At 43.9% G+C, this 18,612-nt stretch overlaps 1 protein-coding gene across 1 annotated transcript in view; it reads left to right on the plus strand.

The window, feature by feature from the left end:
- LOC129813061 (protein Daple-like) overlaps positions 1 to 18,612 on the plus strand; it is a 98,683-nt gene that overhangs the window by 11,441 nt on the left and 68,630 nt on the right. The window contains exon 3 of the mRNA XM_055865209.1: positions 4,999 to 5,107. Within this exon, the coding sequence (XP_055721184.1) occupies positions 4,999 to 5,107 (109 nt within the window). The remainder of the gene's footprint in view (positions 1 to 4,998; positions 5,108 to 18,612) is intronic.

Below are 18,612 nucleotides of genomic sequence, written 5' to 3' on the forward strand. Positions count from 1 at the left end.
ATTTTTGCAAATGTATTAAATATAAAAAACAGGAACTTTATTTACATAAGTATTCAGACCCCTTGCTATGAGACTTGAAATTGAGCTCCGGTGCATCCTGTTTCCATTGATCATACTTGAGATGTTTCTACAACTTGATTGGAGTCCACCTGTGGTAAATGTAATTGATTGGGCATGATTTGGAATGGCTCACACCTGTCTATACAAAGTCACACAGTTGACAGTGCATGTCAGAGCAAAAACCAAGCCATAAGGTTGAAGGTTTTGTCCGTAGAGCTCCGAGACAGGATTGTGTCGAGGCACAGATCTGAGGAAGGGTATCAAAAAACCTCCAAGACTCTTCCTAGAGCTGGCTACTCGGCCAAACCGAGCAATCGGCGGGAAAGGCCTTGATCAGGGAGGTGACCGAGAACCCAATGGTCACTCTGACAGAGCTCCAGAGTTCCTCTGTGAAGATGGTAGAACCTTCCAGAAGGAGAACCATCCCTGCAGCATTCCACTAATCAGGCCAAATTAGGGTAATGGCCAGATGGAAGCAACTCTGACCAAATGCTCTGACCAAATGCACATGACAGCCCGCGTGGGGTTTGCCAAAAGTCACCTAAAGGACTCTGACCATGAGAAGCAAAGATGGAACTCTGTGGCCTGAATGCCAAGTGTCACGTCTGGAGGAAACCTGGCACCATCACTACGGTGAAGCAAGGTGGTGGCAGCATCATGATGTGGGGATGTTTTTCAGCGGCAGGGATTGGGAGACAAGTCAGGATCGAAGCAAAAATGAACAGAGCAAAGTACAGAGAGATCTTTGATGAAAACTTGCTTCTGAGTGCCCAGGATCTGACTGGGAAGATGGTTCACCTTCAGCAGGACAACAACCCTAAGAACACAGCCAAGACAACGCAGGAGTGGCTTCAGGACAAGTCTATGAATGTCCTTGAGTGGCCCAGCCAGAGACCGGACTTGAACCCAATCAAACATATCTGGAAAGACCTGAAAATAGCTGTGGAGCAACGCTCCCCGTCCAACCTGACAGAATTTGAGAGGATCTGCAGAGAAGAATGGGAGTAACTCCCCAAACACAGGTGTGCCAAGTTTGTAGTGTCATACCCAAGAAGACTCAAGGCTGTAATCACTGCCAAAGGTGCTTCAACAAACAATTTAATTCATTTTCAAGTAAGGCTGTAACATAACATTTGGATAAAGTCAAGTCAATGTATTTTAAATGTTTGGCTTTGAGGGTTGAACCCTCTCCTGTGGGGACCCTGATGTGTATTTCCAGATTGTGTAGGTTAACAATGCCATTCCTAAAAGTCATGTGCATTAATAATAATAATTATTAAGTCTCAACAAAACAATCGGGTATTCTTGGCCTCCTTGTTTCGATGAAAGAATGAAATCATGTCTGTTAGAGCTGGGCGATATGAACAAATCTATGTTGTGATAAATTGCCTGAATTGATGCGATAATGATAAATAGAACGATATGTTTAACATTAATGTGCACCACTTTTTTAGTGATGCTTTAAACTACTACTAGTTTGATGGCTGTAGCCATCAATTGTCCCATTAACAATCACCCATATTAGCAAATGTATTTCATGTCTAACTTTTCTGTTGTAACACTTAACACAACTTAACACTTAACACAACAAACGGTATCAGCAAAATGGCTGCAATAAGTGATTGGCAGTGGTGGGAAAAAGTACTCAATTTGTCATACTTGAGTAAAAGTAAAAATACCTTAGTAGAAAATGACTCAAGTGAAAGTCTCCCAGTAAAATACTACTTGAGTAAAAGTATTTCATTTTAAATATACTTAAGTATCATATGTAATTGATAAAATATTTAAATATCAAAAGCTAAAGTATAAATCATTTGAAATTCCTTATTAAGCAAACCAGACTGCATCATTTTGTTATATTTTTGCGGCTAGCCAGGGGCACGCTCCAACACTCAGACCTCATTTACAAAAGAAGTATGTGTTTAGTGAGTCCACCAGATCAGAGGCTGTAGGGATGACCAGGGATGTTGTTTTGATAAGTGTGTGACTTAAACCATTTTATTGTCCTTCTAAGCATTCACAATGTAACACATACTTTTGGGTGTCAGGGAAAATGTATGGAGTAAAAAGTACATTTTTCTTTAGGAATGTAGTGAAGTAAAAGTTGTCAAGTATTAATAGTGGTAGTTGGTGTCGATAATCGTCCCAGCTCTAATGTCAGCGTGTTCTGAATTAACTTCATATTATATATTCTTTAAAAGTTACTTCCTCACCATATTAGACAAGCATGCTCCGTTCAAAAAATGCAGAACCAAGAAGAGATATAGCCCTTGGTTCACTCCAGACCTGACTGCCCTCGACCAGCACAAAAACATCCTGTGGCGAACTGCAATAGCATCGAAGAGCCCCCGCGATATGCAACTGTTCAGGGAAGTCAGGAACCAATACACGCAGTCAGTCAGGAAAGCAAAGGCCAGCTTTTTCAAGCAGAAATTTGCATCCTGTAGCTCTAACTCCAAAAAGTTCTGGGATACTGTAAAGTCCATGGAAAACAAGAGCACCTCCTCCCAGCTGCCCACTGCACTGAGGCTAGGTAACACGGTCACCACTGATAAATCCGTGATAATCGAAAACTTCAACAAACATTTCTCAATGGCTGGCCATGCCTTCCTCCTGGCGACTCCAACCTTGGCCAACCGCCCCGCCCCCCCCCCCCCCCCCCCCCCCGCTGCTACTCGCCCAAGCCTCCCCAGCTTCTCCTTTACCCATATCCAGATAGCAGATGTTCTGAAAGAGCTGGAAAACCTGGACCCATACAAATCAGCTGGGCTTGACAATCTGGACCCCCTATTTCTGAAACTGTCCGCCGCCATTGTCGCACCCCCTATTACCAGCCTGTTCAACCTCTCCTTCGTATCATCTGAGATCCCCAAGGATTGGAAAGCTGCCGCGGTCATCCCCCTCTTCAAAGGGGGAGACACCCTGGACCCAAACTGTTACAGACCTATATCCATCCTGCCCTGCCTAGCTAAGGTATTCGAAAGCCAAGTCAACAAACAGATCACTGACCATCTCGAATCCCACCATACATTCTCCGCTGTGCAATCCGGTTTCCGAGCCGGTCACGGGTGCACCTCAGCCACGCTCAAGGTACTAAACGATATCATAACCGCCATTGATAAAAGACATTACTGTGCAGCCGTCTTCATCGACCTGGCCAAGGCTTTCGACTCTGTCAATCACCATATTCTTATCGGCAGACTCAATAGCCTCGGTTTTTCTAATGACTGCCTTGCCTGGTTCACCAACTACTTTGCAGACAGAGTTCAGTGTGTCAAATAGGAGGGCATGTTGTCCGGTCCTCTGGCAGTCTCTATGGGGGTACCACAGGGTTCAATTCTCGGGCCGACTCTTTTCTCTGTATACATCAATGATGTTGCTCTTGCTGCGGGCGATTCCCTGATCCACCTCTACGCAGACGACACCATTCTGTATACTTCCGGCCCTTCCCTGGACACTGTGCTATCTAACCTCCAAACGAGCTTCAATGCCATACAACACTCCTTCCGTGGCCTCCAACTGCTCTTAAACGCTAGTAAAACCAAATGCATGCTTTTCAACCGTTCGCTGCCTGCACCCGCACGCCCGACTAGCATCACCACCCTGGACGGTTCCGACCTAGAATATGTGGACATCTATAAGTACCTAGGTGTCTGGCTAGACTGCAAACTCTCCTTCCAGACTCATATCAAACATCTCCAATCCAAAATCAAATCTAGAGTCGGCTTTCTATTCCGCAACAAAGCCTCCTTCACTCACGCCGCCAAACTTACCCTAGTAAAACTGACTGTCCTACCGATCCTCGACTTCGGCGATGTCATCTACAAAATAGCTTCCAATACTCTACTCAGCAAACTGGATGCAGTTTATCACAGTGCCATCCGTTTTGTTACTAAAGCACCTTATACGACCCACCACTGCGACCTGTATGCCCTAGTCGGCTGGCCCTCGCTACATGTTCGTCGTCAGACCCACTGGCTCCAGGTCATCTACAAGGCTATGCTAGGTAAAGGGCCGCCTTATCTCAGTTCACTGGTCACGATGGCTACACCCACAAGTAGCACGCGCTCCAGCAGGTGTATCTCACTGATCATCCCTAAAGCCAAAACCTCATTTGGACGCCTTTCCTTCCAGTTCTCTGCTGCCTGCGACTGGAACGAATTGCAAAAATCTCTGAAGTTGGAGACTTTTATCTCCCTCAGCAACTTTAAAAATCTGCTATCCGAGCAGCTAACCGATCGCTGCAGCTGTACATAGTCCATCTGTAAACTACCCACCCAATTTACCTACCTCACCCCCATACTGCTTTTATTTAATTACGTTTCTACTCTTTTGCACACCAGTATCTCTTCTTGCACATGATCATCTGATGATTTATCACTCCAGTGTTAATCTGCTAAATTGTAATTATTCGATTTATTGCCTACCTCATGCCTTTTGCACACATTGTATATAGATTCTCTTTTTTTCTACCATGTTATTGACTTGTTTATTGTTTACTCCATGTGTAACTCTGTGTTGTTGTCTGTTCACACTGCTATGCTTTATCTTGGCCAGGTCGCAGTTGCAAATGAGAACTTGTTCTCAACTAGCCTACCTGGTTAAATAAAGGTGAAATAAAAAAAATGTATATGTCGTTCCGCTCTAAAGTATAGCCTAATCCCCAAAAAAGTAATCTAGTATTTTCCTTTGTGTGGATATTTGATTTAAAAGAACTCATTCACTAGAGTTGGTGTACATAAAAAGAAAGTCTTATAGCCTAGGAACCTATAGGATTAAATACATAATAGTCCCACATGCCAGACTAAGCAGCTTTTGGGAGAAAATATGCATAGCCAAAATAATACTTAGTGAAGGAAAATCCTGTAGTTTATTTGTTTTTGTGGTTAAAAAAGTTGTTGTAAACTAGGTTGTCATTTCTTGTCTCGTCTTATCCAGAGACCCCAGCCCCACCAACCAGAGAGTGAATAAGAATGTGAACAATGATGTGAACCTACGAATCCAGAACCTCAACATTGTAATCAGGCACGTCAAGAACTACTACCAGGTGAGCCCAGTTCTCTATCCACTTCCCTCCCACTCACCTCACGCATCTTTCCTTTTTTCCTGATCACTTTGAATGATGCTCACCATATCAAACTGAAAATATAGCTGCTTACTCACTCACTTACACATTGTCCACGGGTAGAGTCAGAAGGTGTGTGTGTGTGGTCTTGGTGATCAGACAGCGGTGTCGTGTGTGTGTGCGTCCTGATCATGGTGATTAGGCCTGGCTACTGAGGTGTGGTAGTTACCCTGGAGGTATCTCTTTCTCTCCTTATTGTTTTGTCTGCTGTCCTTCCAGTGATATCTCGATTTTCAAACAACTACTAAAATCAATGTGTTTTAATGACTGAAAATGTTGTGATGTTGTGATGTTGAAATGTTTGCAATATTTGTGGCGGGTAGGTCCGTAATTAATGAAAATTAGCCTACATCAGAAATCTTTGCATAACTGAAAACAATGGTAGTCTGTTTTACTCATGACCTGTAATTAAAGTAATCTTGAAAAAGTGAAAGTGTGAGGAAAGGCCTTCTCTCTCCATCTTCAGATGGAGAAGACAAGTAGAGTTTCATTATGAATCATGATTACTAGTCCTCCTGAGGAAAGGCTTACACTTTCTATCCACTGTAATTGAGTGGATGAAATCCACTACACACACACACACACACACACACACACACACACACACACACACACACACCGTGAGGCAGAGAGGAGGGACCCATTTGGTTCTTGGTTGACCTCTTTCAACAACATTCCTCCTTTGTCTCCTCGGTTTCCCAACTACACTGAACAAAAATATTAGTTCATTTAAGGAAACCAGTCAATTTCATTAGGCCATAATCTATAGATTTCACATGACTGGGAATACAGATATGCATCTGTTAGTCACAGATACCTTAAAAGTAGGACGTGGACCAGAAAAGCAGTCCTAATTTGGTATGAACACTATTAGAGTAGATCAAGCTGTTGATTGTGGCCTATGGAATGTTGTCCCAAACCTCTTCAATGTCTGTGCCTAGCGGAACTGGAACACGCTGTCGTACACGTCGCTCCAGAGCATCCCACACATGATGTGGAAGTCCAGGGCTGGCGTGGTTACACGTTGTCAGCGGTTGTGAGGCCGGTTGGACGTACTGCCAATAATATTGATCGAGAAATTAACATTAAGTTCTCTGGCAACAGCTCTGATGGACATTCCTGCAGTCAGTATTACATATCTAACACTAATAAGGTTGTCTGTTTTGTTAAATTAATGTAACTATACATTGCTACTCTGCTACTGTGATATCAATGTGAAATAATCTACAGTGGATCTACTTTTTTTTTTGCCACACTAACAATGTCTTACTGTATTTAAATTATTTTACTTTATTTTAACTAACTTATTTTTTAATTCAATTAAGAACTACTACTTTTTTTGCACTCTCCCTCAACTTGACACATCTGTGGCATTGTGTTGTGTGAACTACTGCACATTTTAGTGGCCTTTTATTGTCCCCAGCACAAGGTGCACCTGTGTAAGGATCATGCCATTTTAATCAGCTTTTGATATGCCACACCTATCAGGTGGATGGACTATCTTGGCAAAGGAGAAATACTCACTAACAGGGATGTAAACAAGTTGTGCACATAATTTGAGAGAAGGTTTTTGTGCATATGGAACATTTTGGGGATCTTTTATTTCAGCTCATTGAAACATGGGACCAACACTTTTTCCCCGTGCCCGTTTCAATACTGGTGCATGATTATGGTCCATTCTAAATCAAAACAAATGTCACACTATTTAGTATAGAGTACCAGTCAAAAGTTTGGACTCACCTACTCATTCCATTTAAAAAAAAAAACTTTTTTTGTTTGACTATTTTCTACATTGTAGATAAATAGTGAAGACATCAAAACTATGAAATAACACACATGGAATCATGTAGTAACCCCATTTTTTTTTAAATCAAAATATTTTATATTTGAGTTTCTTCAAGGTAGCCACCTTTGCCTTGATGACAGCTTTGCACACTCTTGGTATAAGTCACTCCAGTCCTGTACTGGCTCACGCCGTCCCTGATACGCTCACGCCGTCCCTGGTTCTTGTTTTAACACCCATCACAGCCTCGTCTGTGAGTGTGCTCGTGATGCATCTCTCCATAAGTTTCAGACGACTGATCTTAAATTGGTCCCAGTGGTGTCCTGTCCTCTACTCTGCCTGATCTGCTTTCACACAAACTCTGTTAACTCCCTTTTGTTGATGTATTTCCACTGAGGATTTACCCCAGTGTTTTACCCTAAAGGCTCAGACTTTTCTAGGTGGTTCGGCACCCATGTTTCACTGCACCATGACTTTGGTGGACCTGCTCTGACTTGGAGCCAAGGCAATATAAGTAAATGCCAGCTGTGCAAAGGGGATCTTACCTGTTTTTGTGTTTACGCAGTTAGATAAGGCAGAGTAGAGGACAGGACACAGCTGCAAGTGAACAGAAACAACCTCATTGACCTTTTAACCTCAGGTTGCCATTAACCATCATATGTCACACAGATCTGATTGTGCTTTACCATGATTCCATATTGACCCTGACATTGATTGACTAGATGGATCTATGGCAATCAGCATAATACATAGCAAATGACCATGGAATGATCATGCAGCTCTCTGGTTACAGGCCTCCTCTCTTCTTCCATCCCCCCCATTTATCCCCTTAGGGTGCCTGTGTTAGTTCAGTGAGGTCTGGACAATGATCTGATCACAAGTTTCCATTGAAAAGGAGTTATGACCACACAAGTGCATGCCCAGAAGGCCTGGGTAGATAAGAAATGGTCACTGCAGAATGGCCTTTTGTATGTGTGCCACTGTCTGAGAGAAACGGTTAGTCGCTGTGACAGGGAGGGTTACAGTTGCTAAGTAATATAATGGGTGTGTCCCATATGGCACCCTATTCCCCCATAGGACTCTGGTCAAAATTAGTGCACTATGTAGGGAACAGTGTGCTATTTGGGATGCTGTTAGATCACTCCTCAGTTGTGAAGGATTTTGGTAGGAGGGCAGTATAATGACTAATCTCTCACCAACCTATCACTTCTCTATTGAGGTTGTTTGTTAACCAGAACTCTAAGGCACCAGTCTTGTGTGTGTGCAGGTATGTGTGCATGGGTATTAGTCACATAGGACATTTATTTGATAATGAGCCTAGGTTGAGTTAAACCGAAAACTGTTTCACAGCTTTACCAAACCCAGCTTACGTCTGACATGCTTAGAGAAAGCATGGCCTAGAAGGCAGGGTTACAATCCCTCACACAAACCCCTAACTATACACTACAAGTGGTGGTGACCTGGCAACTTGACCAAAAAGTACTATCTTTCCCTTTCATCTAGACCCTATGCTGTTATAAATGCTTTAAGCTATGCACCGTAAGGATTGATGATACGCTTAAAACACCAGTTTACAAGTTGAAAGGCCAGCCGTGTGTGTGTGTGTAGAATGAATGTGACCCTATTTGTGCGTGTGGCAAGGGATGGGGTCCTCCTCGTGGCATCCCATCCAAGATTAACAATAACTGCCAAATCTAATACATATACCAGCATAGGTTTAGACCTAAATCCAGGCTAAAGTCTGTCTCATATTTCCTTGCTTAAGCCACCCAGACCGGCTGTTGGTGCTTCAATTCCATCCAGAAATGGGAGACGGGAATGTGAAGATATTATGATGACTTGCTCTCATCCCATTGAGCCCTATAGACAGTACACACTGTAGGTCAGACAGCAGGCAGGGCCCCTATTCACTCACAGGGATCATCTGTGTCTGTCACCCTGACTCACCCCTTCTATTCTCTCCCCAAATTAGATTAGCTCCCAAATTACACTCTGTGCTGCACCATAAAGTGTCCTACCAGAACACAGACAATGGGAACACGGCGGGAGGGGCAGAATTATTTGGTTCCCTCCTCATACCCCAGCTATTGTCTGGAGAGTCAGGCAGTGCCCCCTCACTGTAACATGACTCCATAATCTGACGTATCAAATCAAACTTTGTCACATGCGCAACAAGTGTAGACCTTACCGTGAAATTCTTACAAGCCCTTAACCAACAGCTCAGGTCAAGAACAATTCAAATATTTACCAAACACAAATGATAAAAAGTAACACGAGGCTATATACAGGGGGTACCGGTACCGAGTCAGTGTGCGGGGTATTTGATATTTTATTAGGATCCCCATTAGCTGTTGCAAAAGCAGCAGCTACTCTTCCTGGGGTCCACACAAAACACAATACAGAACATCAATAGATAAGAGATGCTCAAAGACAGAAATACATTTTAAAAAATGAAGGCACATGTAGCCTACATCAATGCATACACAAACTATCTAGGTCAAGCAGGGGAGAGTCGTTGTGCAGCGAGGTGTTGCTTTGTCTGGTTTTTCAAACCAGGTTTGCTGTTTATTTCAGTAATGAGATGGAAGGATATTCCATGCAATATGGGCTCTATATAATACTACGGTATACGCTTTCTTGAATTTGTTCTGGATTTGGGGACTGAAAAGATGGTGGCATGTCTGGTTGGATAAGTCTATGTAAGTTGACTATGCAAATAATTTGTGATTTTAACAGTTTCTTATAAAAAGTAGTGATGCAATCAGTCTCATCAAATCTTAGCCAAGAGAGACTGGCATGCATAGTAATTATGTCAGCCCTCTGATTACAATTAAGGAAAAAACGTGTCGTTCTGGGCTAGCTGCAACTTTACGAAGTCTTTCCTTGCAGCACTTGACCACATGACTGGACAATATCAAGATTAGACAAAACTAGAGCCTGTGGGACTTGCTTTTTGCAGTGTGGCGTCAAAAAAAAGCAGAGCATCTCTTCATTACGGCCAGACCTCTCCCCATCTTTACAGCCATTGAATCTATATATGTTTGACCATCTGAAGTAACGCTAAGTAATTTAGTCTCCTGAACTTGTTCAACAGCCACGCCATTCATTACCAGATTCAGCTGAGGTCTAGAACTTAAGGAAAGATCTGTACCAAATAAACTCAGCAAAAAAAGAAACTGTCCTTTTTCAGGACCCTGTCTTTCAAAGATAATTTGAAAAAATTAAATTAACTTCGCAGATCTTCATTGTAAAGGGTTTATACACTGTTTCCCATTCTTGTTCAATGAACCATAAACAATTAATGAATATGCACCTGTGGAATGGTCATTAAGACACAACCAGCTTACAGGCAATTAAGGTCACAGTTATGAAAACTTAGGACACTAAAGAGGCCTTTCTACTGACTGAAAAACACCAAATGAAAGATGCCCAGGGTCCCTGCTAATCTGTGTGAACGTGCCTGAGGCATGAGGACAGGGCAATATATTGCAATTTCCGTTCTGTGAGACGCCTAAGACAACGCTACAGGGAGACAGGACGGACAGCTGATCGCCCTCGCAGTGGCAGACCACGTGTAATGACACCTCCACAGGATTGGTACATCCGAACATCACTCCTGCGGGACAGGTACAGGAGGGCAACAACTGCCCGAGTTACACCAGGAATGCACAATCCCTCCATCAGTGCTCAGATGGTCTGCAATAGGTTGAGAAAGCCTGGACTGAGGGCTTGTAGGACTGTTGTAAGGCAGGTCCTCACCAGACATAACTGGCAACAATGTCGCCTATGGGCACAAACTCACCGTTGCTGGCTCTTCACTGACGAGTCGCGGTTTGTCCCACCAGTGGTGATGGTCAGATTTGCATTTATCGTCGAAGGAATGAGCGTTACACCGAGGCCTGTACTCTGGAGTGGGATTGAGGTGGAGGGTCCGTCATGGTCTGGGGCGATGTGCCACAGCATTATCAGACTGGGCTTGTTGTCATTGCAGGCAATCTCAACGCTGTGCGTTACAGGGAAGAGATCCTCCTCCCTCATGTGGTACCCTTCCTGCAGGCTCATCCTGACATGACCCTCCAGCATGACAATGCCACCAGCCATACTGCTCGTTCTGTGCGTATTTTCCTGCAAGACGGGAATGTCAATTTTGCCATGGCCAGCGAAGAGCCCGGATCTCAATCCCACTGAGCACGTCTGGGACTGTTGGATCGGAGGGTGAGGGCTAGGGCCATTCCTCCCGAAATGTCCGGGAACTTGCAGGTGCCTTGGTGGAAGAGTGGGGTAACATCTCACAGCAAGAACTGGCAAATCTGGTGCAGTCCATGAGGAGGAGATGCACTGCAGTACTTAATGCAGCTGGTGGCCACACCAGATACTGACTGTTACTTTTGATTTTGACCCCCGCCCCTTTGTTCAGGGACACATTATTCCATTTCTGGTAATCACATGTTTGTAGAACTTGTTCAGTTTGTCTCAGTTGTTGAATCTAATGTTCATACAAATACTTACACATGTTAAGTTTTCAGAAATTTTTTGCTGAGTTTATATATCCCCTGTGCTGTGTGTAGGTTGGTGTATATGTTATGGTCATATCAACATGCAAGTGGACCTACATATGGCACAGGCATTCATCTTTTGAAAACAGCCTAGCCAGCAAACGCATTAGGCAGACGGTTTTTGGCTTGTCTGGCTAGCTTGGCACAGTATGGAGTGTATTGCTCTGCATTGCAGCTTGGGGCAGAGGGAGGGGCATCCCTGAGCTGGCCTCCTGGCTCTACACAACCTTCCTCTCTCCTTTTTTTGCAGGTGCCCAAATGGCTTGCTTTCCCGGTTCCCAGCGGTGTTCAGTTTCTCAACCTGCTCACTGTTAGCAAAACATCTGTAAAGCTCTAGAGATCAGGACAAGAGCCACTGGATTTTTTTAAATCTACCACACCCCTCTTCCCCTCTTCTTGCTCGCTTACCTCCTGAAGCCTGAATGTCTCCTCACCCAGAGTACAGGAAACCGCCCTCCTGAGATTTCTGCCATGGGAAACACAAAAACAAGGCCTTGGAGTTCGACTTTTTTACATTCCTGTGCTGTAGATAACGAGTCCTAGTGGTTTGTTGACCGTTGTAACGTTTGTCTGCGAGAGGGAGAGTACCTGAATGGCGTGGGATACATCAGGGTCACACAGGGTGTTTCTTGGTAGTCTTAAACAGATCTTAAACAAAATGTTTTTTTAGCTAACTTAGTTTAAGAGCACAACCTCTTAATGACACCACATTCATGCCAATAGGAGTAACTCATTTTGTCTTCCATTGTGTAGACACGAACACTCAAAAAACCCTACAGTATTTAAATTGTAGTAAATTTGACTAACTTGCACCAAGTATAATTATACTGATAAATATTTAAACATTTTTGTATTATGATCCAAAATGTGACTAGAGGACAATATTCTGGAAGTATTTCAAAACCCACACAAAGTAGACTTTGACAACGATACTTACGTCTTTAACAACATAAAAATGCTAACTATTCAGAGACTATTAAAATATATATACACTGCTCAAAAAAATAAAGGGAACACTTAAACAACACAATGTAACTCCAAGTCAATCACACTTCTGTGAAATCAAACTGTCCACTTAGGAAGAAACACTGATTGACAATAAATTTCACATGCTGTTGTGCAAATGGAATAGACAAAAGGTGGAAATTATGGGCAATTAGCAAGACACCCCCCAAAACAGGAGTGATTCTGCAGGTGGTGACCACAGACCACTTCTCAGTTCCTATGCTTCCTGGCTGATGTTTTGGTCACTTTTGAATGCTGGCGGTGCTCTCATTCTAGTGGTAGCATGAGACGGAGTCTACAACCCACACAAGTGGCTCAGGTAGTGCAGTTCATCCAGGATGGCACATCAATGCGAACTGTGGCAAAAAGGATTGCTGTGTCTGTCAGCGTAGTGTCCAGAGCATGCAGGCGCTACCAGGAGACAGGCCAGTACATCAAGAGACGTCTCACAAGGGGTCTGAGGATCTCATCTCGGTACCTAATGGCAGTCAGGCTACCTCTGGCGAGCACATGGAGGGCTGTGCGGCCCCACAAAGAAATGCCACCCCACACCATGACTGACCCATCGCCAAACCGGTCATGCTGGAGGATGTTGCAGGCAGCAGAACGTTCTCCACGGCGTCTCCAGACTCTGTCACGTCTGTCACATGTGCTCATGTGCTCAGTGTGAACCTGCTTTCATCTGTGAAGAGCACAAGGCGCCAGTGGCGAATTTGCCAATCTTGGTGTTCTCTGGCAAATGCCAAACGTCCTGCACGGTGTTGGGCTGTAAGCACAACCCCCACCTGTGGACGTCGGTCCCTCATACCACCCTCATGGAGTCTGGTTCTGACCGTTTGAGCAGACACATGCACATTTGTGGCCTGCTGGAGGTCATTTTGCAGGGCGCTGGCAGTGCACCTCCTTGCACAAAGGCGGAGGTAGCGGTCCTGCTGCTGGGTTGTTGCCCTCCTACGGCCTCCTCCACGTCTCCTGATGTACTGGCCTGTCTCCTGGTAGCTCCTGCATGCTCTGGACACCGCTGACAGACACAGCAAACCTTTTGGCCACAGTTCGAATTGATGTGCCATCCTGGATGAACTGCACTACCTGAGCCACTTGTGTGGGTTGTAGACTCCGTCTCATGCTACCACTAGAGTGAGAACACCGCCAGCATTCAAAAGTGACCAAAACATCAGCCAGGAAGCATAGGAACTGAGAAGTGGTCTGTGGTCACCACCTGCAGAATCACTCCTGTTTTGGGGGGTGTCTTGCTAATTGCCAATAATTTCCACCTTTTGTCTATTCCATTTGCACAACAGCATGTGAAATTTATTGTCAATCAGTGTTGCTTCCTAAGTGGACAGTTTGATTTCACAGAAGCGTGATTGACTTGGAGTTACATTGTGTTGTTTAAGTGTTCCCTTTATTTTTTTGAGCAGTGTATATATATATAATAATAATTACAGACAAGACCTGACAAAATGTTGAAATAGTAGCCTACTTTTGACAACAATTCAGTGACTATAACAAGTATTAGAGACAGAGAGAAGATACAAAACAACTGTTCAGAGACAAAAGATTTGTAGGACATTCATATTTCACACTGTCACTTTAGTGTTTGCATTTAGCCTACAACATGTCATGGAACTTCTGGAAGCACGGCCCCATCCTGCAAAGGGGCACAGGACACGTAGAGCACCCAAAGCAGGTTTCTACACATCTCCCACTCCTTGCCCTGCATCCACTCAGGATGCACATCACACACCCTCTTGTGCCCTTCAATCTTCACCTGCTTTCCTATGAGTTACAACTCAGTCTCACGCCCTGGTGTTACTCTTGGTTCCCCTCTTCCTGCCAATGTAGTCATATGACAAAGTGAGTTGTCACAAACCGGCTTGAAAAAAAGAAGGAATAACAAAAAAGATGTAATAACTGAAGTGACCTATGAACAATGGTGAATGTAGTGTGAGTGAGTGGTTGCATGCATAGATGTGATAATGAGGGGTGTTGAAAGGTGCCCAAACAAAACGGGCACAAAAAAAAATGCCACAACCAAAATCTGCATGGAGACAGTCTCCTCAATGAATGGGGAAGAGGTGTATTTATAACAGGACACACCTGGGCCCAGGTGTCCCATTTTGCTGACGACCCTCCCTGCTCCACCCACCGACATCCTAATAAGGAAAACAAGAGCAAAGAGAGAGAATATGGCAGACAGAGTGGGAGGGTCGTCACAACTGGTTGGTTTTAAAGACAGCTTTGTCTCTGTGTGAAACTGATGAATGAGGTTCTTAGGTCGTGTGGGAGAATCTCAATTGCATCCTCTCGCCTCCTCCTCAAAACCCATTGGAGAAGGTGGTCAGGGGAGAGACCTCTGGCTTTCTCATCCAATGGGTTTTAAGGAGAGGATGCGAGAAGTATGCATTTGAGATTTTTTCCATTGTCTCCAAGACACTAATCCAAGTCATTTATGGTGATCTCTGTAATGATGCTCCATCATCAGTCTGGGAGACACGGAGAACCCTCTCTAGATAGTTGAGGCTCATGTCTGATCCGACATGTATAAAGAACCCCAGGTCGGACATGCTGACTACACGGGCCATGCTCGTGCGTACGCCATTGCACGCATAAGGATTTTGTCTATCCACACTAGATTGATCATGACACGCATGTTAAAATATCGAAACCAACTATATTAATTTAGGGGCAGGTCGAAACACAGACACTCATGGAAATGTAACTAGCTAGCTAAAAGTTGCTAACTAGTTTGTCCTGGGTTGTATATTTTACCTGCCATGCATGTGGTCCTATTTTTAGCTGGTTCTTTGTCAAATTGTTAAATTAAAATATCCATGTGACATTGTTACATACAATGATATTCCATGACATGTCAAATTATTAATTGAGTATGTTGGCCAATCAAAGCGGCTCAATGTGTAGCAAGTGGAGTGAGAGTTCATTAATGCAATGCAAGATGGAATACAATGACGGATTTAAAAGTTTGTGAAATGACGAGTTGGTTACAACAAGCAGCCAACGGGTAGGCTGTTTTATCTAAATGGGGTTGGGGAGAAAGCACAGCATGTGGCCTCGAAGCCTAGCTAGCTTCTCTAGGCCACTCCAGTTAACACTGTTATGACTGTAGTCGTGTTCTCCCTCCATCTGATCACACAGATGAGAGCTGCAGCAATAGAGCACCAGCCTCTCCTTCGCGCAGCTGTGATCAGGTTAAAAACGTATGTTTTTAAAAAGCCACGTGTATTTTGAATATCCAGATATACTACAAAAATGTATGATACTATTTGAATCGTGAAATTATTTCAAACTCCCTTCCCTAGTTATTTGTAGAATTTTGACCCGGAGTCAAACAAAATCGTGTGTTTTCTCTACTCAGATTAATCCTCAAATAAAAAGGGAAACCTAGTTAATTAAAAACTAAGTAATAGCTCCTTGTTTATCTTTCAAGCATCCATGTGGATTTGTATTTTCCATATCTAATGAGGCTTGAACTTGAAGCGCGTGGAGCATCTCAAATAGAACCAAGTTCTGTTTTAGGTCTTGGCTACGCAGACGCTCCTTCACACACGTGAGCAAAATTTTACTTATGTGTACTTTTATTTTGCAATGCTCGCGCACGCAACATGTCTGGTGAGGTTTGCATGTGAGACACGTGAGGAACACCCTCTAGTCTAGTCTAGATTCAGCCAGTCCACATCCTGACTGAGTGAGTTATTGTCGAAGTTATTTCAGGCCACAGGCAGCCAGTGTGTTTTTGTTTGTATGGCTGGGTGAGCGGTCTGGTGTGGTATCTCCGTGATCTCACTCTTTGTCTTTGCTCCAGATTGCTAAGTGGACGACGTCTGTCTGCGTGGCTCCACAGTTTAATTGCCATATGGGCCGGTTCTGCCATGTCTGTTATTTAACTGTAATGGAGAGGCATCTGTTTTACTTTAGCACAACATTTGCTGCCAACATGTCCTCTGTGGCATAGGTCCCAAACATTAGAACAACGTTAGGGAAATTGGAAGAAGGTTTAGCACATTAGTATGGTCTTCCACACATCCTGTGGAGAAGTGACTGCTTCCTGTGTTCATAGATCTTCAAAGGGGTCTTCTGCCACAAGGCAATAGAAGCAGTGATACAGGCACGAATATCAGCAGCCTGGCTGCCACAAGGCTGTAGGAACATGGGTGTGTGGGAGAGTCCTGCTTGTACCCTCAGAGGGGCTTGGTCATCATGCCACCCTATCCCTGTCAGCTCTAGTCTCATGCTCATCCCGGCCCCCAGACCTCCACACTCCCCACTCATAAGGGCTTGGTCATGTCACCCTGTCTTAGTCAGCCTCAGCCCTACACCCACCCCAGCCCCCAGACCTCCACAGCACACTCAGCAAAGGAGAATGGAACAGCTGGGAAGGGGATGTTTCCACAAGACTACATCCCTTAAATGGACAGTAGGGGTTGGGGAAAGGGTGAGGGGAGGGGGAGTTCAGGAGATGTGTCATCACTCTGTCAATAAAGGAGAGAAGAGTAGTGGGGGTGGGGTTAACATGGAGGGAGGAATGCCTTTTTTCAGCCTGCTGTTGCATTCACACTGAATGGTGAGTTGGTAGGCCTAGTGGTGGGTGTATCGGCTCTGAGGGATCTCTCTCACACACACACACACAGGAGTGTACACACACACACTAGGGCTGGGCGATATGGCCTGAAAATCATATTACAATTTTTCTTTTCAGATTTATGGACAATTCACGATATATACACTACCGTTCAAAAGTTTGGGGTCACTTAGAAATGTCCTTGTTTTTGAAAGAAAAGCAAACATTTTTGTCCATTTAAAATTACATCAAATTGGTCATAAATACAGTGTAAACATTTAATGTTGTAAATGACTATTGTAGCTGGAAACGGCTGATTTTTAAAGGAATATCTACATAGACGGACAGAGGCCCATTATCAGCAACCATCACTCCTGTGTTCCAATGCCACGTTGTGTTAGCTAAGTTTATAATTTTTAAAGGCTAATTTGATCATTACAAAAGTATTTTGCAATTATGTTAGCACAGCTGAAAATTGTTGTGCTGATTTTAAAGAAGCAATAAAACTGGCCTTCTTTAGACTAGAGTATCTGTAGCATCAGCATTTATGGGTTTGATTACAGGCAACAAATGGCCTGAAACAAAGACCTTTCTTCTGAAACTCGTCAGTCTATTCTTGTTCTGAGAAATGAAGGCTATTCCATGCGAGAAATTGCCAAGAAACTGGAGATCTGGTACAACACTGTGTACTACTCCCTTTACAGAACAGTGCAAACTTCTGGCTCTAACCAGAACTTCTGGCTCTAACCAGAAGAGGAGTGGGAGGCCCCTGTGCACAACTGAGCAAGAGGACAAGTACATTAGTGTCTAGTTTGAGAAACAGATGCCTCATAAGTCCTCAACTCGCAGCTTTATTAAATAGTCCCGGCAAAACATCAGTCTCAACATCAACAGTGAAGAGGCGACTCCGGGATGCTGGCCTTCTAGGCAGAGTTTCAAAGAAAAATACATATTTCAGACTGGCCAATAAAAATAAAAGATTAAGATGGGCAAAAGAACAGACACTGGACAGAGGAACTCTGCCTAGAAAGCCAGCATCCCGAAGTCGCCTCTTCACTGTTGACGTTGAGACTGGTGTTTTGCGGGTACTATTTAATGAAGCTGCTAGTACAGAATGTACCACTTTATATAGTGTAGGTAATACCCTGTGGTTGGTGAGATACCTGTAGACTAGACCGAGGAGCCCAGGAGAGAAATAATTCAGTACGGTGTGGTCAGAATTGTGAAGCTTTGATCACACAGCCACTGAAGCTCTGCTGATGGAATGCTCAGTGCACTGCAGAGAAGCTTTCTGTATTATTTCAGAAGCATTCACTGAATATCGATGTTAAAATGTGTACATACAGAAGTGTTGTATGAGTGCTTACTGCTTACAGATGTGTAGTCAGTTCTGGGAAGGGAATGGTGGGTGTTTACCCAACAGAGAATATTGTGCAGTGGGACAGTTAGCAAGGTGGATGGGCCTTGAACATGGGAGGGAATTGAATAGTGGTTTCTCTCTTTG

The sequence above is a fragment of the Salvelinus fontinalis genome, chromosome 16, assembly GCF_029448725.1.
Source record: "Salvelinus fontinalis isolate EN_2023a chromosome 16, ASM2944872v1, whole genome shotgun sequence".
Lineage (NCBI taxonomy): Eukaryota > Metazoa > Chordata > Actinopteri > Salmoniformes > Salmonidae > Salvelinus > Salvelinus fontinalis.